This window comes from Nelumbo nucifera, chromosome 4 (genome assembly GCF_055504915.1).
Source record: "Nelumbo nucifera cultivar China Antique chromosome 4, China Antique-T2T, whole genome shotgun sequence".
In the NCBI taxonomy this organism is placed as follows: Eukaryota; Viridiplantae; Streptophyta; class Magnoliopsida; order Proteales; family Nelumbonaceae; genus Nelumbo; species Nelumbo nucifera.
In genome coordinates, this window is record NC_142652.1 from 6,019,530 (window position 1) to 6,044,318 (window position 24,789).

At 38.8% G+C, this 24,789-nt stretch overlaps 1 protein-coding gene and 1 long non-coding RNA gene across 2 annotated transcripts in view; both read left to right on the top strand.

The window, feature by feature from the left end:
- Positions 1-22,861, top strand: part of LOC104591669 (RNA helicase family protein) — a 49,944-nt gene extending 27,083 nt beyond the window's left edge. The window contains exons 11-16 of the mRNA XM_010250621.3: positions 1,027-1,150; positions 1,674-1,821; positions 17,093-17,162; positions 21,158-21,318; positions 21,896-22,071; positions 22,167-22,861. Of these exons, the coding sequence (XP_010248923.1) occupies positions 1,027-1,150; positions 1,674-1,821; positions 17,093-17,162; positions 21,158-21,318; positions 21,896-22,071; positions 22,167-22,317 (830 nt within the window). The 3' untranslated portion in view covers positions 22,318-22,861. The remainder of the gene's footprint in view (positions 1-1,026; positions 1,151-1,673; positions 1,822-17,092; positions 17,163-21,157; positions 21,319-21,895; positions 22,072-22,166) is intronic.
- On the top strand, positions 4,296-10,990 carry LOC148791987 (uncharacterized). The gene is made up of 2 exons (XR_016085721.1): positions 4,296-10,709; positions 10,811-10,990. It is a non-coding gene; the product is annotated as an uncharacterized LOC148791987 (long non-coding RNA).
- Positions 22,862-24,789: the final 1,928 nt, after the last annotated feature.

A 24,789-nucleotide genomic window follows, 5' to 3' on the forward strand; every position in this document is an offset into this window, starting at 1 on the left:
TAATATAAATACTCTTACCTGGGTGTCGACTGCCACTTTTGACACACCCAACAATTGTCTTCTTCTTTTCTCAGTCTCATTATCTGACTCTGACAAAGATAACCAAGGATATGAGAAACAATCTCATAATCAAGTTTGTTGGTAATTATCAAAAAAAAAATCAAGTTTGTTGGTATTCCTTTAAATTCATTGCTTTTCTAATGTGTTGTTCTAAATACATAAATAATGGAAACCTAAGGAAGTTTGATACTTGTCACCTCGCACATTGAATGGGATGAATACAATATGGGAAAGCATTAGGATTCCTCTCCTCCCATAAAATGCAAATAACAACCAGAAAGAGACTCCCCTTTGAAACTCTTTTCGTACCTCTGTGTAAGGTACAAAACGCAAGAAAAAACATTATTTCAATAATATCCTCTGCAAGGAGCAAACTAACTAAGTTGATAAAGTCTTAGGGGGTTGGAACCAGCTAGGATTGAATCCAGCCTTCATCATTCTAGCTACTGAGTACTGACTACTAACCACTGAACCATTGTTTAGCAAACAAATTCCAGGGGGGGGGGGGCTTGGAGAAATGAATAAAATTATTGATTACTCTTGCGGATCCAAAAATAAAAATAAAATAAAATTATTGAGACTGCATTATTGTGCCCATAAAGTAACTAGAAAAATCAGAGCTCCCATGTATTTATGAAATCATTTGGATCATAATCTTCTCATTCATTTTACAATCTTTGGGCAGTCAAAATGTCACTTCATAATTGTTTTTCTAGCCAATTTTCGCCTATCATGCCCTGGGGGTTATTTTGAGCTTTCTTGCTTGCTGCTTTTGTTGTCACTAGTCACTAAACTCTGGAAATTATGCTCTTTCCACTGAATGTCTATATCTATATTCTTACTTGAAATAGATCTGCAATGCAGTTTGAATATTAAATTTAATTAATACGTGGTGTTACAATTTTCTTTAGATATATAACCTTTTCTTTTCTCTGAGCCTTGGCATTGTTACTGAATCTTGTGCAGAGCTCCCATTAGAACCTTCACTTTCAAGAACATTGTTAGAGGCAAATGAATTAGGATGTCTGTCTGAGGCTTTGACTGTTGCTGCCATGTTATCTGCAGAAACCACATTGCTTCCTGGTCGAAGGTTAAACTTATTTTATATTGTTGTATTTCATTATTGATAAGTTGGTTTCATCTTTATGTATTCACTAGGAGAAAATATTTTTCACTGCTGAAATCCTATCCCCTAACTTCGACTATTTGCAGAATAACGGTAAAGTAGGACTAATCAACTTGGAATTTGAAATTGAAGTTATATGTGCTACCTTGTTCACAAGTTTCTATCACTAGGGAATAATATTTTATCAATATCTTTAACAGATGGTATATTTTCAGGAAGCACATTATATAAATAAATTACTTTATTTCATTATCTCCATAAATTTTACTATATGGAAATGAAGTCTTCAATCCAGGATCAGGATGTGCTGGACTTTATTTTCATTTCCTTCCAGAGATGGTTTAATTATCTTATCCTTATTTAACTGATAACATGATCTTGTAGTTACCATCCATTATCTGATTTTATTTACCAAGTTTTATATGCTCATCTGTTTTTGACATGCTTAGGTTATGTTGAAACCTTACGCCATATGCTCCACTTGCAGTAAAGGTACTGAGAAGAAAAGAAAACCCACTCCTTTGGACTTGCCAGATGGTTCTGGATGGGGTGATCACATTCAGTTACTCCAAATTTATGAGAGTTGGCATCGAGTTGACTATGATTCACGTTGGTGCAAAGATAATGACTTGCAGGTATCTTTCTGTAATCAATTTCAGATACACTTTTAAGAACCGTGCTGAGGTGACATAGAGGAGATGATATTCAAAATTTTTTGCAAGTTACTTGGGTCTAACTTCAAAGTGGAGAGAAAACTGTCTCAAGTTATATTACTTGACTTACAGTCTAAATTTGTGGAAAATTCCCATTTGTCTAGATTTGGGTGCTACTAGATAGGTCATTCACTTACTCATCAACAAGACTAAGATGGTGCTATTTGGGCATCAATAGTTATTACTGATTTACAGGAAATTGATGCCTCTGTCACAGTTTCTATTTTTCAATTTTGAGTTTTGAGTTAGAGCAATAGTAGTTTTAGGATTTATTTTAGTAGGTATTTGTATTTAGAAGTTATTTCCTTTTTAAAATTGTATGTCAAAATTTGTAATGGGTCAAAAGTCAATTTTTCTAACATTCTTAGGGTTCTATATTTTGGCACATTAGTTGTATTCCCTGTTTCTTCCTGTTTGTCTCTAATGATTTATTTTTTCTTGCAACATGCAAAACATTTGTTATGAAAAACACATCTTAAACTTGAGTCCATTTAAAAGATATGTGGCTGGCGGCACCTAGGTTAGTATTTATACTTGGGGTGACAACTTATAACAAATAGAGGAGGAAATGCCAAAAATACACCTACGCTAGTACAGAACATGTTACAACACTCCCCCTCAAGTTGGAGCATATATGTCAATCATGCCCAACTTGTCACACAACTCATTATGCCGCAAATAGTGAAGACCCTTTATAAGGACATCAGCTAATTGTCCCTTGGAACTGATGTAAGGGGTACAAACTTCTCCCTTTTCAAGTTTTTCCCTTATGAAATACTTGTCAACTTCAATATGCTTGGTCCTGTCATGAAGAACTAGGTTGGTCGCAATATTAATGGCAGTTTTGTTGTCACAGTAGAGAGACATTGGACCATCAACAAAGAAGCCCAACTCTCCAATTTAAATTCTTTACTCAAAACACTTCAGCAACTCCATGCGCCATGGCCCTATACTTGGCCTCAGCACTAGATCTGGCCATTACACTTTGTTGTTTGCTCCTCCAAGTGACCAAATTTCCACCAACAAAGGTACAATATCCACTAGTTGACTTTCTATCATCAATTACTTTGGCCCAATCTGCATTTGTGTAGACCTCCAATTGGAGTGGGAGATTCTTTGAGGGCTGAGATACTAGTAGCCCTTGAAGGGGTACAAAGGGTCAAGGACATGAATATTAATAAATTGATCATAGAAGGAGATTCTGAAATTGTGGTGAGCTGGCTAAAAGAGGACAACTCTAGGCTTTGGAATTATAGCAATGAAAAGAGGAAATTTAAATGGCTGACTAAGGACATTGAAATTCAATGTACATGGGTAAAGAGAAGTGCAAATTCATTGGCAGATGGTCTAGCTAGGCAAGGGGTGAACAGAAACTCTATGTTTTGGGCTGTGTTGTAATTGCTTTACATTTTGGGTGTACATTGGTTGTATACGGGAGTTAAGATTGTTTAGCTCCTTTGCTTTGTAATTTTCAATACTTTAATAAAATTCACTATTATTGATAAAAAAAAATCTTGAATAATAACCCAGTTCTTGGATATTTCTTTAGATATCTGAGCACTCTCTCAGTTGCCCCTAAATGGGAGGTTGTTGGCGCATGCATAAACTAAGGACACCAATAGCATAAATTATATCTGTCCAAGTCATTGATAGGTAGGGAAGTCTTCCTACCAATCTTTGAAACTTCTTAACATCTGTCACTGGTTCTCCAGTACAATCACCAAGACTATAGTTTTCATCAATAGGGGAATCTGCAGGCTTTGCTCTCAACTTTCCTGTGTCTTGTAAGAGATCTAGGATATATTTACTTTGAGAAATGAAGATGCCCTTTTGAGAGCAGGCAGCTTCAATACCAAGGAAATAACGTAGCTGTCCCAGATCTTTCACCTCAAACTGCACAACAAGGGATTCTTTAACTCTCTGAATCTCAGAGTCCCAATTCCCCGTAATTACAAGGTCATCAACATACACAATCAAGACCACAACATCCTTTTGGTTCCTTTCGATAAATAAAGTATGGTCAGACTGGCACTGCTTGAACCCAATTTGTTGAAGAGCCAAGTGAAATCTACTGAACCAAAGCCCTCGGGGATTGTTTTAAACCATATAAAGACCTTTTTTTTTTTAATTTGCCAACTCTCCCTTCACACCTTTGTGCTACACACCCAGGAATACTTCTTCTTCTAGATCCCCGTTCAAGAAAGAAATTTTAATGTCCAGTTGGTGAAGTTCCCAATCGAAGCTAATGGCCAAGGATAGTATAATCCGAATAGTGTTCATTTTAGCAACTAGGGCAAATGTTTCTACAAAATCAACCCCATACACCTATGTATATCCTTTTGCAACTAACTTGGCCTTATACCTCTCAATTGACCGATTTGCTTTGTGCTTTACAGTGAATACCCACTTGCACCCCACTGGCTCTTTGCGTTTAGGAAGATCCACCAACTCCTAGGTGTTGTTTTTGTGTAGAGCAAAAATTTCTTCCTTCATTGCATCTGTCCATTCAGGTATAAATAAGGCTTCTGCAACACTTTTGGGAATGGAAACACAATCAATGGTAGTTAGAAAAGCACGAAATGAGGGTGAGATATTTTCATAGGACAAGAAGTGGGTAATAGAATGCTTAGTAGTACATGATCTAACACCCTTCCTATGAGTAATTGGGACATCAAGATCATTGGTAGAATCATCAATAGCAATAGGTAGTAATGTCAAGGGGAACAAGTATACCTGGATTTGCCTTAAAGGAATCTGATGATGCCGGATGTATAGCCTCTAGCTGCTCCACATCCTTTGAATTCAGTTGTCCCTTACGACACCTCACGAAAACACGAAAAGGAGAGGAGTTAGGAATAGAAGGGAGAGAAACTTGTGGAACTTGCCCCTCCTCCACACTACTCTCCCCTTGAGGAGAGGCTTGGAAGAAGGGTTCGGATTCAAAAAAGGACACATCCATCGATACAAAGTACTTATGTGTGACAGGATTAAAGCATTTGTAGCCCTTCTGAAAGATGGATAACCCCAAAAAACACATGGAATAGACTTGGGGTCCAACTTACCCCGGTTTGGAGACAGGTCATGAACAAAGCACTTACAACCAAACACACGTAGAGGAATAGAAAATAAAGGAGATTGAGGAAAGAGAAGTTGATGTGGGGCCTTGTATTGCAAGATACGTGATGGCATACAGTTGATACCATAAGCCGCGGCCATCACAGCATCAATCCAAAACCGTTTTGGATTATTCATGTGTAGCATCATACTACGAGCAACTTCAAGAAGATGTCAATTCTTCCTTTTAGTAACACCATTCTGTTATGGTGTTCTGGCATACGAGCTTCTATGAAGAGATCCGTGAGATGAAAAAAAATCAGCTAAGTCATGATGAAAGTATTCCTTTGCATTATCCGGTTGGAAATTTTGAACTTCAACATGAAATTGAGTAAAGATCATGCGGTGGACATCTTTCACAATTTTGGGTACTTCTTCTCTGGAACACATAGGATATATCCAAGTGTATGTAGAGTAATCATCAATGAAGTTGATAAAATACTTGTTCCCACCCTTAGTAGGTATGTTCATAGGGCTCCAAACATCAGAAAAAACATGGATAGGCAAAATAGATCTTTTATTATTTGATGGAAAAGTTGTTCTACAATGCTTGCTCAATTGACATGTTTGACATTGCAATCTAGTGACAAACACAGATAATGGGTCATCTTTGCTTCTACATCAGGTAAAGGGTGCTTCTACATTTCATGTGTGTACCTCTATTCCTGAGTCACCTTGGATCATTGACTTAGGGGCATCAAACCATAAGAGCCGACCTATCCATCTGTCCAAGAGTCCTACCGTATAGTTCCAAATGATCTCTGAAAGAATTAATGATGTCTTCCTTAGGGTCAGAACCACCAGGATGCTCTTGGGAAGTACCAGTGGTCTGATTATTAGATTGGTAATCTTGTGCAACCAGATTTGTAGAGGTAAATTTCTTCTGAGGAGGCTTCTTTGATGTGTCTTGATTCTTGGTTGCCCACTTGGGATTCCCCACTAGCTCCCAACAGGTCTCTCGAGTGTGTCTAGGCTTTTGGTAGTGAGTACACCACAACTTGTCCTTGCCACCATTTTTGCTTGATTCTCCCTTTTGTATTCCAATGTTACCCCCTCTTGCAACCAGAGCAACTAGTTGCTCCCCCTCAGAAACATGCATAAGATTTTTTTCTGCTTTCTTCAGATTGAACTAAGGCATATACCTCCTGAACCAAAGGAAGTTCTCTACTTCCTAACAACTGTACCTGAAGAGGTTCATAAATAGGATTCAGCCCCAACAAGAAAGCAAACACTCGTTGTTGGGAGACAAGTTTTTTGTATGCTTTAGCATCCTCATCATCCTTCCAGTCAATAGTTTGATAATGGTCCAGCTCCTTCCATACAGAGGTAAGGGATGAATAGTATGTAGATAGGCTATGGTCTCCTTGCTTACAAGTAGACGATTCTGTTAGACAGTGTATGCCCTTAGCTCCAATCAGAATGATGTACATTATGACATTTAATGTAAATGAATAAAGTACATATTTGATTCATGTTATTATGGTGTGTTTCTGTGTAATACCCTTAAACTGGACATATATGAGACTCGTGTTAGTTTAGAATCTTCACAGCCGTTGGATAAATCTGGGGAGATTTATCTTGCCAAAGCTAACACTGATGTGCCGCCAAGTTGGTTGGGGTGGCTTGTCTCAGCTACTAGGGTGAGACCTAAGGTACATGCGGTGTGGGTTTTCTTGAAACCCTGAACCGGACCAGAATTCCAGTATTGCCCTGGACCTTGGAGATAGATGGACAAAACTGGAATATTACACCTGACTGCTAGATTCGATTATGATACTAAACTAAGTGTCGGATTGGGCTGTCTTTGATATGCCAATCAGTGAGATCCTTATGGGGGTCAAAACCTGGGTATGTTGGGACAGTCCGAGAATTCATCTGAGTGGGTAATCATAGTGACATGATCAACCCCTTTGTTGGACAAAGTGAATGATCGGGGATGCACTCTCTCTGATGGAAACCTAAAACTGCCGGCTGTCGATTTCAACCATTGAAATTTGTTTTGCAAAATATATTTATATAGAGATATACATACATATATATATATATATATTATGGTTTCAAAATGTTTGCAAAATGTTTTAATTCCCGGGATCCATGTGAGTAGAGAGTGCAACACTGTACCTTGCAGCTGAGGGAGAGGTCCTCTCTTGTCGGGCAGTGTTTGATCATTATGGGCTGAGAGGTTAAGTGTAAGACCATTGAGGGTAGTACCTGATGGGCTAATCTTGCATCTGCCCACAGTCCTTGGGTTTTCATAAGGTGGCTGGACCCAAGGACCATTTAGTGTAAATGTTGGGCCCATTAAGAGCCCATGGTGATGGACTCAGGGGTTCACTGTCTCCTACAATGAATTCAGCTAGGCCTTGTAACAGAGGCTGGGCTGAACACATGTGGCTGATGTGTAGATTAATGTTTGGGTCCCACGCCAAGCAGATTAAGAGGATAGTGAGCACATAGACTTAATGGGCCTAAAGCCCAATTCGAACTGGCTTAATAAGATTAATTAAATAGGGGCGAATCTGAGATTTGGATCAATAGATAGTATAAGGGATTATCCTTATCCACTTAAAGAGTCCAGATCCAAATAAAGATTTGGATCAAAGGAACTCCTAATTTGATTAGGAAGGCTGATCTTTATCTGCAGATAAGATAAGGGATTATCCTTATCTCTTAAAGAGAGTCCAGATCCAAATAAAAGATTTGGATTGGATTATCCCTACCCAGTTCGATCTCCACCAGTGGGAGTGATCAAGAACGGTTCTTGATATTGCCTTTTGCTAGAAGAGGCAATCTGAAGTCGTGCTCACCAACCCTCCATCATATTCTTGCTGAAGAGCCGTCCTGCTGATTCTGCCTCACCTCACGCCGTGTCATCTTTGGTGGAAGCAGTCTTTGGTCTTCTCCTTGGGCGTGAACACCTTCGTTGGGGGTTACTGTTACTTTGTATCTGGTATATCCCTCTCCTCCCTTTTGGTTTCAGATCTGGTCCGGTTTGGTTTTAAGATTGATCCTTGAAAATGTAGTTTTCTAAAATAGGGAATGCGGTTCCCACATGGGAGAGAGAAATTTTTGAAATTTTGCCCAACCTTCTTGCAGGGTTCGGCCATCCATTTGATGGATCTCTCATCCCTTCAGTGGTATCAGAGCCAAGTTCAAATCTTGAACCGAATTAAGCCAAATCTAGATCTGCGCAAATGGGCAGAAGGCGTTCTACCCGATTTGCGCAGTTAATGTTTTCTTTGGGAAATCGGTTCCCAATTTTTGGGCGGTTGATCTGAAATTAAATCTTTATTAATCTGATTAATATTTAGAACTGTTCTATATATTTTTCTTGATTTTTGGACTGTTCGTATGGTGGAGATCGAATTCTTTAATGGCGCAAGAAATCTATGCACCTACTCTTCTATTCATTCATGGTTTGTAATTAATTATTTTTAATTTTTAGACGGAATGTGTAGGAATTCAATTCTGATGTAATATTAATAGAAAATTAGGTTTTCTATTTTATTTCATTCGAAGATGAAGCAGAAAGCGCAAAGGAGAGATTTCTGCAGATTTGGGTTCAGCCATCTGCGATTTGCAGTTTTGGAAACTGCATACTGCGAACTAACCTTTGTTTCACAGGGTAGCAAACTTACGAGCAACCCTCCTACTGATTCTTGATTGTCTTGTATCAGTTACTTAATTTCAGATCATCATCTTGAATTAAATCTTGAAATTAAACATCAAATCCTAGACCCATTCGAACTAGATTGGACCAAACTGGTTGGACCGAATATGTGGTTCAATGGGGGCTGTTCTTAGCCCTAAATTCTTTCACATGGGTCGAGGGATTGATGGTTAATTGCAAGATGCAATTTGGCCCACAGCTATAAAACCTAGTTTTAATCTGTTAAAACTGCTTTAAGCCCAATTCAACACAAAAGCTATATGGGCCAAACTGCTCTTTGCAGTTCAGCCCATATACTTAGATAATATTAATGGTAATATTATGAAAATATATGGGTTTTACAGTTATTTAATTGATTGGATCAATTATGGATTTCATGCATGTGATGTATGGATGTGTGTGATGTGCTATGTTCATGGGCCATAAGCACTTGGCCTTTGTTGATTCGATAAGTGTCTCTTACGCACACCATGGCTGAATGCACATCATTGTCATGGTGTCCTTAAGATCATTGGATTATCTCTCTTCGTGGTGGGCCCCACACCAGTTTCCTTCCCAAGAGGAACCGTGCGGATCCCTAGCCGTTTAGGGCCCATCTAAATCTGGCTTTGAGAAAGTCAGTGGGAGCCACTTTGGTTTGTCCTAAATAAAACTAGGGCGCAATATTTCATTCCCTCCACTGAAATATGAGTGCATGTGATAGGGAGATTCATGTGATGAACTCTCTAAAGGCCTTCATCATTAACATGAAGATGGGTCCTTCAGTAATGAGGAAATGCATCATAAAATCGGGCTATCCATTTGTTGCTGGATTTGTTGGATTGTTTCATAAGATGATAGGGGCGTCATAGACCGATGTGGGAGGGGCTTATCCTAAAATGGAAGACTCTCTCATGGTACCTTGGCGTTCACGAATATGATGGGTGAGTACTCACTGGACAGAAATGTTTAACCTAAAATGGCAATGAACCTTGTCTGACAGAGGCCAAAGGGAAAGCTCATAAGATGAGTGGATATGATCCTTCACAGAAAGTGGTGGGGTTATGCAGCTGAAACAGTTGGCTCCATGCACCCTATGTGATTTCCCACATTTCCAGAGACATAATTCGCAATCTCCGTCACTGAGATAGGAGGGAAATCTCAAAGATGAATAAATGGAAATGGAACATAGATTAAAAGCCATATCTATGTAGATAACATGAATCAAATAAGGTTGTGGACTAATATTTGCTTTGCCCTTTATCAGAAATGGCAAACGGACAATTCGCCAAACTATTGGACGACAATAAGCTTAAGGGCCCAAATTACGCTGACTGGTATCGTAACCTTATGCTTGTCCTAACGTTTGAGAAATTGGACAAGGTAGCTAAGAACCCTGCTCCGGATCGTCCGGGTGATGGGGCTTCTAAGGCCCGCAGGAGGGACTATCAAGAATGAAAGGAGAAAATTCTCTTGCCCAATGCTATATCATAGCCTCCTTAGACAATCAGATACAACGACAATTCGATCCAAGGATATCTTGGATAGTCTAAGGACAATGTATGAGGAGCAAAATCATTCTACTCGTCATAAGGTCCTGAAACAGTTTATGACCGCACAAATGTCCAAGAACCAACTAGTTCATGACCATTGTCTTAAGATGATGGGGTACACCAATGAACTGGAGGCTCTTGGATCTGGGCTAGATCATGTCACCAAGGTTGATGCCATCTTGAACTCTTTGCCCCCTTCCTTCAATCAGTTCATCATGAACTATAACATGAACAAGCTAAATGTTAGCACTCAGGAACTCAGCAATATGTTGCGGAGGGCCGAGGAACTGATAAAGAAGGATGAGCCCATTGCCATGCTTGTTGAGGGTAGCAAATCGGGCAAGAAGAAGAGGAAGGCAAAGAAGAAGCTTCAGAAGAAAATTAGCAAGCCCAAAAGGCAGAGGAAGGACAAAGCATCAGATGCTTGTCACTTCTGCAAGCAGGCCGACCACTGAAGAGGAACTGTCCTCAGTACCTGGAGACCAAGAAACAAGGTAATTTTGAATCCTTTGTCATAGAAACCAATATGTTGGTGACTTCTGCTTCCTGGTGTATTGACTCCGGGGCTTCTACTCATGCATGTAATACATTGCAGGGGTTCATGACAAGCAGAAGACTGAGTGACGGAAATGTGATTCTTTACTTGGGGACTTTTGCAAGTGTTGCAGCTATAGCCATAGGAACTGTAGAATTGTATTTCAGAGAATGATCAATTACATTAAAAGATTGTCTTTATGCACCAAATTTGAGAAGAAATTTGATTTCTGTTTCAAAATTGTGTGCAGATGGATATTTTGTTCTCTTTAGTAATATGATTACTATCAAAAGAAATAACAAATTCCTCGCATACGGAGAACTTGAGAATGGTCTCTATGTTCTCCATCCTTTTCTAGAAACAAATATAACCGAAACTACATCGGATAATAACCCCAAGAAAATAACCCGTGATACAGTTAATCCCACGTGTCAGTGGCATTACCGACTTGGCCACACTAACATAGATCACATCACAAGGTTGGTAAAGGATGGTCCTTTGGATTTTCTAACTGTAGAAGATCTTCCAACCTGTGAACCTTGCCTTCAGGGTAAAATGACGAAACGGCCATTTAACGGTAAGCCTAAAAGATCAATAGGCACACTTGACCTTATACATACTGATGTATGTGGTCCCATGAATGTTAGGACATGTAACCAGCACGTTTATTTCATAACATTCACCGATGATCACTCTCATTATGGTTACATGTACCTAATGAGACACAAGTCTGAATCACTTGAAAAGTTCAAAGAGTTCAGGCAAGAGGTCGAGAAATAGTTGGGGAGACACATTAAGGCCCTTCGATCACATCGAGGAGGCGAATATTTCTCTAACGAATTCAGGGACTACTTAAAGGAAAATGGGATAGTATCACAATTAGCTCTTCCTGCTACACCACAATTAAACGGTGTATTAGAAAGGAGGAACCACACTTTATTGAATTTGGTCCGATCACTTCTCGTACACTCGGAATTACCCACATCCTTTTGGGGTTACGCATTAGAAACTGCGATATACGTGTTGAACCGGGTTCCAACCAAATCTGTTCCGAAGACTCCCTATGAGCTTTGGACCAACAAGAAACCAAGTGTAAGACACTTGAAGATTTGGGGTTGTCCAACACATGTTAAAAGAACAAGTGCAGACAAGTTGGAATCCAAGACCAACCGTTGCCTATTTGTAGGTTACCCAAAAGGCTCTATAGGGTATTTATTCTATGACCCAAGAGAACAGTTCTGTAGTCGAAATGCCCATTTCTTGGAAGAAGATTACATCCTAAACAATCATCGTCAAGAAGTTGTTCTTGATGAGGAGAGCCTAGGTGTAGTGAGAGATGTCCCACAAGCTCCAGTTAATAACCAACCTAGGAGATCTACCCGGGATTCCAGGCCTCCAGTTCGTTACTGCTATGACCAAGAAAATTACTTGGTGGAAGTCACGACCAGTGAGGAGGATCCCGTGACTTATACGGAAGCTATGTTGGACACAGATTCCTTGAAGTGGGTAGATGCCATGAGAGCAGAGATGGACTCAATGGAGACCAATGGAGTCTGGACTCTAGTAGATCCGCCCCTTGGGGTAAAAGCAATTGGTTGCAAATGGATCTATAAGAGGAAGAAGGGCCCCGATGGTAAGGTTGAGACCTACAAAGCTCGTCTTGTGGCGAAAGGGTACACTCAGAAATAAGGAATCGATTATGAGGAAACCTTTTCGCCCATGGCCATGCTTAAATCCATTAGGATCCTACTAGCTGTAGCAGCATACCATGACTACGAGATTTGGCAAATGGATGTCAAAACTATGTTCCTGAATGGAGATCTTACTGAAGATATTGATATGCAGCAACCGCAAGGTTTCATAGCTGTAGGTCAGGAACACATGGTATGTAAACTCAATTGATCCATATATGGACTTAAGCAAGCTTCTAGGAGTTGGAACATCCGGTTTGACTTTGAGCAAAATCCGGATGAGCCCTGTGTTTACAGGAAAACCAGTGGGGATAAGGTTACGTTCTTGGTTTTGTATGTAGATGACATTCTACTAATTGGGAATGATGTAGGAATGTTAACTACGGTGAAAGTATGGCTTTCACAGCAATTCTCCATGAAAGATCTTGGAGAAGCCTCCTACATATTAGGTCTTCAACTCTACAGAGATAGATCGAAGAGGATAATAGGATTATCTCAATCTGTTTACATTGACAAAATAGTCAAGAGATACAGCATGGAGAACTCCAAGAAAGGAAATGTTCCTTTTAGGTATGAAGTCACTCTCTCCAAGGGTATGTCTCCCCAGACTCCCGAAGAGATTGAGAGCATGAAAGAGGTTTCCTATGCCTCAGTCATAGGGAGCATCATGTATGCCATGTTGTGCACTCGTCCTAACATTTCTCAGGTAGTGAGTGTGGTAAGCAGATACCAATATAACCCAAGGCAGGAGCATTGGACTGCTGTGAAAAACATACTAAAGTACTTTCGAAGGACAAAAGAGTTTTGTCTGGTGTTCAATGGTAGTTCACTACAGATCCAGGGGTATACTGATGCCGATTTCCAGTCAAATCCAGATGATAGAAAGTCTACATCTAGTTATATCTTCACGATAGGATCGTGTGTTGTTTGCTGGAAAAGCAGCAAACAGGGGTCCATGGCGGATTCCACAACCGAAGCCGAATACATTGTCGTAAGTGAAGCTGCCAAAGAAGTCGTATGGATGAAGAAGTTCATTCAGGAATTAGGAGTAGTTCCATCCAGCACATCACCCATTCCATTGTTGTGTGACAACACTGGAGCCATTGCTCAGGCTAAGGAGCCACAAGCCCACTTGAAGTCGAAGCACATCGAGAGGAAGTACCATGTACTGCGGGAGATAGTTGGAAGAGGGGATGTCTTGATTCAGAAGGTAGCATCAATGGAAAATGTAGAAGACCCATTGACTAAGCCACTGACACAGAAAGTGTTTAAGAAACACATGGAAAGCATGGGACTCCGGCTTATACCCGATTGGACCTAAGTATAAGTGGGAGCTATTAAAGAGTGTATGCCCTTAGCTCTAATCAGAATGATGTACATTATGACATTTAATGTAAATGAATAAAGTACATATTTGATTTGTGTTATTATGGTGTGTTTCTGTGTAATACCCTTAAACTGGACACATATGAGACTCGTGTTAGTTTAGAATTTTCACAGCCGTTGGATAAATCTGGGGAGATTTATCTTGCCAAGGCTGACACTGATGTGCCACCAAGTTGGTTGGGGTGGCTTGTCTCAGCTGCTAGGGTGAGACCTGAGGTACATGTAGTGTGGGTTTTCTTGAAACCTTGAACCGGACCAGAATTCCAGTATTGTCCTAGACCTTGGAGATAGATGGGCAAAACTGGAATGTTACACCTGACCCCTAGACTCGATAATGATACTAAACTAGGTGTCAGATTGGGTTGTCTTTGATATGCCAATCAGTGAGATCCTTAGAGGGGGTTAAAACCTTGGTATGTTGGGACAGTCCGAGAATTCATCTGAGTGGGTAATCATAGTGATAGGATCAGCCCCTTTGTCGGACAAAGTGAATGATCGGGGATGCACTCTCTCTGATGGAAACCTAAAACTGCCGGCAGTCGATTTCAACCGTTGAAATTTGTTTTGCAAGATATATTATGGTTTCAAAATGTTTGCAAAAGGTTTTAATTCCCGGGATCCATGTGAGTAGAGAGTGCAGCACTGTACCTTGCAGCCGAGGGAGAGGTCCTCTCTTGTCGGGTAGTGTTTGATCATTATGGGCTGAGAGATTAAGTGTAAGAACATTGAGGGTAATACCTGATGGGCTAATCTTGCATCTGCCCACAGTCCTTGGGTTTTCATAAGGTGGCTGGACCCAAGGACCATTTAGTGTAAATGTTGGGCCCATTAAGAGCTCATGGTGATGGACTCAGGGGTTCACTGTCTCCTATAGTGAATTCGGCCAGGCCTTGTAACATAGGCTAGGATGAACCCATGTGGCTGATGTGTAGATCAATGTTTGGGTCCCACGCCATACAAGGAGAACCAACTAGGCAGCAGATTAAGAGGATAAGTGAGCACATAGATTTAATGGGCCTAAAGCCCAATTCGAACTAGCTTAATAAGATTTATTAAATAGGGGCGAATCTGAGATTTGGATCAGCAGATAGGATAAGGGATTATCCTTATCCACTTAAAGAGTCCAAATCCAAATAAAGATTTGGATCAAAGGAACTCCTAATTTGATTAGGAAGGTTGATCTATATCTCCTTATCTCTTAAAGAGAGTCCAGATCCAAATAAAAGATTTGGATTAGGAAACTCCTAATGGGATTAGGAGATCCTCTCTTTAAGGCTATAAATAGAAGAGCAGGGCGAACCTCCAAAGACATAACAACAGAACAGAGTTCAAAGTTTGCAGATCACAGAGAGAAGACATTACAGTTTGACTGCTCTTTTCTTTCCCACTCTTGCCGCCCCTACCCAGTTCGATCTCCACCAGTGGGAGTGATCAAGAACGGTTCTTGATATTGCCTTTCGCTAGAAGAGGCAATCTGAAGTCATGCTCACCAGCCCTCCATCATATTCTTGTTGAAGAGTCGTCATGCTGATTCTGCTTCACCTCACACCGTGTCATCTTCGGTGGAAGCAGTCTTTGGTCTTCTCCTTGTGCGTGAACATCTTCGTTGGGGGTTACTGTTACTCCGTATCAGGTATATCCCTCTCCCTTTTGGTTTCAGATCTGGTCCGGCTTGGTTTCAAGATTGATCCTTAAAAATGCAGTTTTCTAAAATAGGGAATGCAATTCTCACATGGGAGAGAGAAATTTTTGAAATTTCGCCCAACCTTCCTGCAGGGTTCGGCCATCCATATATGATGTATCTCTCATCCCTTCAGATTTTGCTTGGACCTGGTAAATCTTGGCAAAATGCCTTCGTTCAGAGTAGGTTGCCTTGGCTTGTTTCCAAATATCACAAGCTGTATCAGTCCATATGAAGTTTTTCTTTACATGAGACATCATGGAACCTAAAAGCCATGACATAACCATACTGTTTTCTTGGTCCCATCTATCATATTCAGTTGAACCAGATTTTGGTTCTTTAATCTTTCCACTTATTTAACCAGCTTTCCCCCTAGGTTTAATGCCTTTGGACCATTCCAGATAATTTAGGCCATCAAAGGGGGTAATAGTCATAGAGAAATTCATGCTGTCCATCCCCCCATTAAGGTTACATTGAGGGGATGTAATACCAGAGGTTGTTGAATCCTCAGTAGCCTTTTTACCCAATGTTTTACTCTTGATTTTCCAAGAATTAACTGATAAAGAAGTTATGTACTTCTACAGCACTGTTATTGGTACATATAGTAGGCAAACCAACCACCCAAACAGAGAGCAGCACACTAACCAAGGAGGGCAGCAGTACCTCCACCACCTGTAATTTAAAAATGGCTCCAAAAACAGGTTCAGTTGGACTGTAGGTCAGTAAAACCCTAGCTGAAAAACACTTCAGCTTATAGGAAAGGAGACAACCAGCTCCTACAACCCCAAACTGTGACATTCACAGTAGTCACACACTTAAATGTGAATGTAACAGTACATACCTGGAGTACAGTAGTGATTCCACAACCCACAGTCCATAAAAAACTAGGTGCAAACCCTAGAAATACTGCTCACTGCATTTGGTTGTCACCACAATCACCACAAAGCCTCTTCTTGGTGCAATGACCAAGAGAGAAAAAAAAAATAGGAAGACTAAAAGGCTAGGTCAGTCCGAATGAGTTTTCTCTTCCTCTTCCAATCGAAAAACAGAGTTTCAGATGGAGAACTCGATCTGATAAGATTAGGCCCAGATCAGCTCTCTGATACCATGTAGTCCAGCAGAAGAAAAAATAAAATAGAAGAAGAAAAGAGAGAAGGAAGAGAGAAGAAAAAGAGAAGGAGAAGAGAAGAAGAAGTTCTTATTCAAAAGATGTGGCTGGCGGCACCTAAGTTAGTTTTTATACTTAGGGCGACAGCTTATAACAAATAGAGGAGGAAATGCCAGAAATACCCCTACACTAGAACATAACATGTTACAACATATTTGTTTGGGGTTTGTTCTTTGTTGCTCTCTCTCTCTCTCTCTCTCTAATATATATATATATATATATATACATATGTATGTATATATATATATATGTATATATATATATATACACAGACACATGTATGCATATGATTTTAGCAGAAAAAAATCTATAGCCTTCTCATAATTGGTTATAAAGTTAACCAACACATAGAGAGGGGGTAGGATTTCAGTGCATTTTATGGTTCAAGAAACTTTATGTTTTTAACCTTGATGTAGGTAAGAGGTATGATGTTTACCAAGGATGTACGGAAACAGTTATCTCAGATAATGCAGAAAATAGCAAAAGGTTAGAATTTACTGTTTTTTAAGAGCTTATACATTTCCCATACAAATATTGCTGTCTTGGTTCCTTCTATTCCTTTCCAATAATCTTATTGTTGTTGGTTAGAACTTATCACTACAATTACAAAACCGATTTTCTTGTCCTTCTCTGATCTTTTACTCTTTGCACATCATTTAAAATTTCAAATATAAAAAATGAATTTGACATTTCTTCAGGAAATGTTCATGGTTACACTTACTGTTATGTTTTCTACTTAAGGTTATTGAAAAAATCTTTGGTCACTATGACATGTTGCTTCAAAAACCCCATCATTTTAGTAGTGGAAATTTTTAGCAAACTGTGGAATCATGGCTCAACTATTTTATTTAATAAGCATTCCTTAATATATATCATCTAATTTCATGTTTTTGAAATGGTGTTGTTTCTTTTCTTTTTACCTTATTTTAGATAGGTGTTCCTCCTGCAAGGACTCGAAGGACCTCTTTTGGAAGAAAGATGGAGAGTTGTTTTAGAAAAGGAATTCGAGTAAGTAGAGGTCAAGGAAGCTATTTTTGCCATGGATCAATCAAAAGCTCCTTGCTTGGATGGTTTCACTACGACTTTCTACCAAGAAGGTTGGGATTTTGATTAAGGAGGATCTCATGAAAGTGTTTGAGGAGTTCTATCATCGAGGGGTCATTAACCGAGGTTTAAATGCCACTTTTATTGCTCTGATCCCTAAGAAGACGAGTGCCAATCATCCTAAGGAATTCAGACCAAACAGTTTAGTGACTAGCCCCTACAAAATATTAGCTAAAATGTTGTCTTTGCGATTGAAAAAGGTTCTTCCCTCAATTATTTCTCAATTCCAAGGGGCTTTCATTTAGAAGAGGCAAATTAGTGATCAAATTCTTATTGCCGATGAATGTGTTGAAGCCTTCAAGAAATCGAGCAAGAAAGGAATTGTGTGTAAATTGGATTTAGAGAAGGCTTATGATTTTGTGGATTGGGAGTTTCTGATTGAGATTATGGATAAATGGGGCTTTGGTGCAAATGGATAAAGGGATGCCTGAAGACATGTCATTTTTCAATGGTGGTGAATGGGAGAGTAGAGGACTTTTTTAGTGCCCTTAGAGGAATGAAGCAAGGGGATCCATTGTCCCCATTCCTATTTACTCATTGCGGAGATGCTTACAGATTGATCGTGAAAGCGGATGAGGGAGCACTAATAAAGGGATGGAGGATAGGAAGAGATAGGGTTAGGGTGACCCATCTACAATTTGCAAATGACATCATAGTTTTTTGTGAAAAGGGGGGAGAACATGATGCGAGGAATTTGAGATTGTTGGTGAATCTTTTTGAGAAAGTGACACATTTGAAGGTAAATCTGAGCAAAAGTGTGGTTGCTGGTATCAATTTGAGTCAAGATGAGATTGAAGATTGGGCTAGGGAGTTAGGGTGTACTTCAAGTGGATGGCCATTAAGATATTTGGGGCTACCCTTGAGAGCGAATCCTAGAGTGTTATCCTTTTGGGACCCGGTGGTGGAGAAATTTGAAAGGAATTTAGCGGGACGGAAGAGGAATTATATCTCCTTGAGAGGTAGAATAACTCTTATTAAATTCACACTGGCTAATCTTCCAATTTATTACCTTTCAGTCTTTTGCATGCCTCAAGCCATTGTGAAAAGAATTAAAAAAATAATGAGGGACTTTCTTTGGGAGCCTGAGGAGGAGAAGAAAGATCACTTAATTAGATGGGAGGTGGTATGTTGGAGGAAAGAGTGGTGGGATGGGTTTGGGAAGGCTGAAGGAAAAGAACTGGGCTCTATTAGGCAAATGGCTTTGGAGATTTCCAAGGGAGATAAACAAGCTATGGCATAGAGTGGTAGACAGCATTCATGGACTTTCAGAGAATGGTTGAGATGCTGGAATATCTAACAGAGCTTCTAGTGCTTCTCCTTGGAAGGCTATTTACAAAATTCTTCCACACTTCTTGCCTCATATCGGGTATGATACCAACTCGGGAAACAAAATCAGATTTTGGGAGGATCTATGGGTTGGAGAAGCTCCTTTAATGGAGTCTTTTCCTTCTCTGTTTGCTATTTCATCTTTCAAAGGTAGACCCATTTCTGAGTTCTTGGTCCATTCCCCTTCTCAGTCTGGAACTGGTTGGAATTTGGGTTTCTGTAGGAATGTGAGGGATTCAAAGTTGGACATTGTGTCACAATTGCTTCTTTTGCTGGATGGTGTTTTTATTGATAATAGCAGAGTGGATAGCCAATTATGGACGGGTAATTCCTCTGGAATATTTACTTGTGCCTCATTCTTTAAATTGCCGGTTCCCTCTCCTTCACTTCCTATGTCTTTCCCTGTTAAGGAAGTGTGGTGTCATCCAATCCCCCCTAGGGTGAGTGCTTTTTGTTGGGAGGTTTACCATGATGCAATTAATACTCATGATTTTTTACAAAAGGAGGAGACCTGGATGGTGTCTAGCTCTAAACTGGTGTGTCCTGTGTGAATCAAATGGTGAATCTGCTCATCACTTGTTCATTTCCTGTCCTTTTGCTTGTTGTATTTGGGATTGGTTTTTTTTCCTTGTTTGGTTGCAGGTGGAACACTCCACTTAGCTTGGATAAATTTTTTGATCCCTCAACTTTCAGCTTACCAAGAAAAAGGGGAAGATTACTTTGGAAGTGCACAATAACTGCAATGATCTGGACATTGTGGGAAGAAAGGAATAAGAGAATTTTTTAGCAGGAGAAAAGAAGTAAACAGGCTTTGATTGAAAGTTTAATGGTAAAGGTGACACATTGGGTGAAGAACTAAAGACAACTAAATTGTTTCTTGACTTCACATTTGATGACATTTTAAGACAAAGGCGCACAATTGCTGTATCATCCTCAGCTAAGAAGAAGCAAATGACAATCTGGAAACCTCCAAGTGATGATTTTTTCAAGTTGAATTTTGATGGGAGCTATTCCGGTAATCCGGGGGTTGCTGGAATGGGAGGGGTGATAAGAAATAGTGAAGGAAAATTGGTGTTCTTGTTTTCTGGGCCCATAGGGCAAGGGGACTCAATGGGTGCAAAACTAAAGGCTGCTGTTTTTGGGGTCCAAAAGGCATGGGAAATACGGATCACAAAGTTGTTGCTTGAAGGAGATTCAAAGGTGATTATCAGCTGGCTGAAAGATAATAATAAAACTCCATGGTATTTCAGAAATGAGATTAAGAAGTTTAAAAGATTCTCAAGACATGCAGGTGAATGTGCAGTGGGTACCTAGATCAGCAAACAGTTTGGCTAATCATTTTGCTAAGCAAGGGGTCAATAGAGGAATTGTTTTTGGGCTCAGCTGTAACTGTAAGAATATGGTTATGCTATTGTCCTAAGAGTTTCGGGTAGCTGAGGCTATGCATATTATAAATTTTCTTCCTAAATTAATAAAAGAATTTTTCTGTTGCTGATCACAAAAAAAAAGAACTAGAAAAAGGTGCTATTGATTGGTGTAATGCCAAAATCTCAGGCTGACAAGTGTAAGAATGCAGGTTTGACTTTGAGTCAGAGTGTGGCCACTTTGTGCAAAAAATAAATACATAAATAAAAGGCCAAATTTTAGGTTTGTATTCAGTTCACCCCTCCTAAGACCACAGATAGCTGGGATCAGCATTTAGGAATGGCAACGGGGCAGGGACCATATTCCCCATCCCCGACCCTGATTGTGAAACATATCCCCGTCCCCGTACCTGACCCCGATCCCCACGGGGATAAAACTGACCCTCCATCCCTGATCCCCAACAGAGACGGATTCCTTGTTGGGGACCCAAATCCCCAAAATTTTCAAATTAAAATTATTTTTTAAAAATAGATTTACTTAAAATAAGGGAAATTTGTTAAAATATAGAAATGTTTTAAACATACTTTGATATAAATAATATAATATTATATATGGATATTTCTGATTTTGAAATACCCATTCTTCTAGTTGTTCCTTGTCTAATTTAATTGGTTTTTGAAAATCAGGGCCTATGGAGGTACAGACAAATAAAAGGTGGAAAGATGATCAACAAGATTACAAGAACTTGAGGAGGGCTCTGTGTGTAGGATATGCAAATCAGCTAGCTGAGCGGATGATTCATCACAATGGTTATCGAACTATAGGCTACAAGCCTCAACTTGTTCAGGTGATGGTTATAATGATCATAATCACTAATTATTTCACAGGAGGGTGGGCCTTGGAGCAATGGTTGGGTTGCTCCATTGTGACCTGGGTGACTAGGGTTCAAATCTTGGAAACAGCCTCTCTGTATGTGCGGGGGTAAGGGTGCGTAAATCTGTCTCTCCCCAGACCCCACATTGGCGGGAGCCTCGAGCACTTTATTATTTCACACATGGACTATGGGATAAGGAAAGATTAGATGGTGAAGAACATGCTATTTGGCATAAGACCATTAAAATTTTATCGGTTTATGCAACACTACTATAAGTGCACATGCCGTTTCTAAGACATTTAGTTTTTGAAGTTTTTTTACTGTATTTTAATTGATTGGACTTAAAGACTAAAATGTTTGGACAACTGCCGTTTCCAAGTATAATTGATTGGACTTAAAAGATCAAAATGTTTGGACAACTTTCGTTCCTAAGTATCGGCATTAATATAGCATAGATTATTCTTGTACATAACATATCTTTGAGATGTGGGGATTAATTGTGATTTGAGAATGACATAATATCCGATGGTTAATTTATTCATTGTTTCAGGTGCATCCTTCCTCGGTGCTCAGAACAGATGAAGATGGATTGTTACCAAATTATGTCGTGTATCATGAGCTTATTGTGACTTCTCGTCCATTCATGCGCAATGTGTGTGCAATAGAGATGCCGTGGGTCATGCCCATCTCGAAGAAGCTTGACAAACTGAATGTAAATAAGCTCAGGTAAAAAAAATCGATTACTCTGGGGTGTTTTATATGGAAGGAGGTTCTATGTTCAATGTCATGTGGTCTGAATACTTGATGATTTGATGGATCAGCGGCGGTTTTGATGCTTTAGAGGAGAGAACAAATGGAGAATCACTAGTCTTGGCAAAGAAAGAGACTGAAGTTGTAAAGGCTCTTGATGATCGTGACAGTAGAATACAAGCTGCACGGGATCGTTTTCTTGCTCGTAAAGCAAAGAAATAGCCTGAATTGCTTGTTCATGCAATTTGGAATTTTTGATGAACTAGTGGGATTTGGCATACATCGGTCGATCTTCATTCCCTCTAATCGGTAACAAGGTAATTCTCTCTTTGATGGTTGGAACCAACCAATCATACTGGATGAATGTTGGAAGCAGTTAGCCTCAGCCTACTTAATGTGTTCCAGAGAAACAAAGATTCTCACCAAATGATAGAGCTGGACAGGGTCTAAATCTTTGTTGTCAAGCTGGATCTTCTTCATTGATCTTTCCCATCATGATCAAGGTTTTAAATTTTGCAATGTATCGGCCGATACGAGCTAATACGTATCATTTCAGAAGAGTTTTGATACACGGAACATGTATAATTAGATGGTTTCATATTTTTTCGTCCGTATCAAACTGATACAAATCCGTATAGGACCATTTTGGGTATGTATAGGCCGATATAACCCGAAACGCACTGATATATACCCAGGCTGATACGCATTATGTATTAGTTGAATTTAGTTTTCTTCTCCCTTTTAAATTTAAATTTAATTTAGCTCTTCTCTCTTTCACTGATATCAATTTTAATTAAGTCTTAAAGTTTGAGACGTCACTAAATGTTAATATAATTTAATTAAATGCTCATTTAAGTTACTTTTAATTATAACGTTTAATATGTCATTAAATGTTATTTAAGTGAAATAACTTACAAGTTTCAAACCCAAGTCATTTGTTTATAATAATAATTAATTAATTATTATGTCAATCTTAATTGTTTATTAGAACAATATGTTTTTTATACTTAAAGTAATCTTTATTGTCTTGTGGATGTTTTCCAACAAATGTTATAAATTTTATTATTAATATTTATATGATAATAAGATGAATATAAGTTGTATTCGTTTATTAAAAATTAAGGTATATATTAATTTGTATACAAAATAAGTATTATCTAAATCTATATATAATAAATATTAATTAATTTAACTAATAAATATTAACTAATTATATCCTGATACTTTATATAAATCATTAAAGAATGGGTTTTATGTTTAAATTAATTAATTATACTTGCATAAAAATTTATTTTTATTATTGTTCATATTTTTTAAGGATTTTGTTTTGAATTTTCTAGTGTATTCATGCGTATTTTTATTTTTTGAAATGTATTTCCAACTATCTTGGAGATAGATGGGCAAAATTGTAATATTACATCTGACCCCTAAACTCGATTATGGTACTACACTATGTGTCAAATTGGACTATCTTTGATATGTTAATCAGTGAGATTTTTAGAGGGGGTCAAAACTTTGGTATGTTGAGACAATCTGAGAATTCACTCGAGTAGGTGATCATAGTGACAAGATTAGCCCCTTTGTCGGACAGTAAATAATCAGGGAATGCATTCTCTGATGGAAATCTAAACTGCTGGTAGTTGATTTCAAACATTGAAATTTGTTTTTACAATATATATATATATATAGTTTTCTAAATCAGGGAATGTGATTCATAGATAGGAGAAAAGAAATTTTTGAAATTTCGCCCAATCTTCCTGTAGGGTTCAGCCCATCCATAAGATGGATCTTCCATCCCTTCAAATTGATCCCTGAGAATTAAGAAACACATCTCAAAGATATGTTATGTACAAGAATAATCTATGCTATATAATGCCAATACTTGGGAACGACAGTTGTCCAAACATTTTGATCTTTAAGTCTAATCAATTATATTTTTTAACGGTAGTTGTCCAAACATTTTAATCTTTAAGTCCAATCAATTAAAATACTGTAAAAAAACTTCAAAACCTAAATGTCTTAGAAACGGGATATGCACTTACAGTAGTGTTATATAAACCGATAAAATTTTAATGGTTTTATGCCAGATAGCATGTTCTTCACCATCTAATCTTTCCTTATCCCATAGTCCATGTGTGAAATAATATAGTAAAGTGCTCGAGGCTCCAACCAATGTGGGATTTGGTGAGGAACAGATTTATGCACCCTTACCCCTGTACATATAGAAAGGTTGTTTTTAAGATTTGAATCCTAATCACCCAAGTCACAATGGAGCAACCCAACCATTGCACCAAGGCCCACTTTCCTGTAAAATAATTAGTGATTATGATCATTATAACCATCACTTGAACAAGTTGAGGCTTATAGCCTTTAGTTCGATAACCCTTATGATGAATCATCCGCTCAGCTAGCTGATTTGCATATCCTACACACAGAGCTCTCCTCAAGTTCTTGTAATCTTGTTGATCATCTTTCCACCTTTTATTTGTCTGTACCTCCAGGTAACTAAAATTAAACAATGAACAATTAGAAGAATGGATATTTCAAAATCAGAAAAACAGAATCACAGAAAAAGATTCATATGACCAACCCCATATGGTTGGGACAAGGCTTAGTTGAATTGATTCAAGAACGTCACATTTCAACTTGTCAAGACTCCAAAAAGAAAATACAAATTTTGAAATGACACCCAAA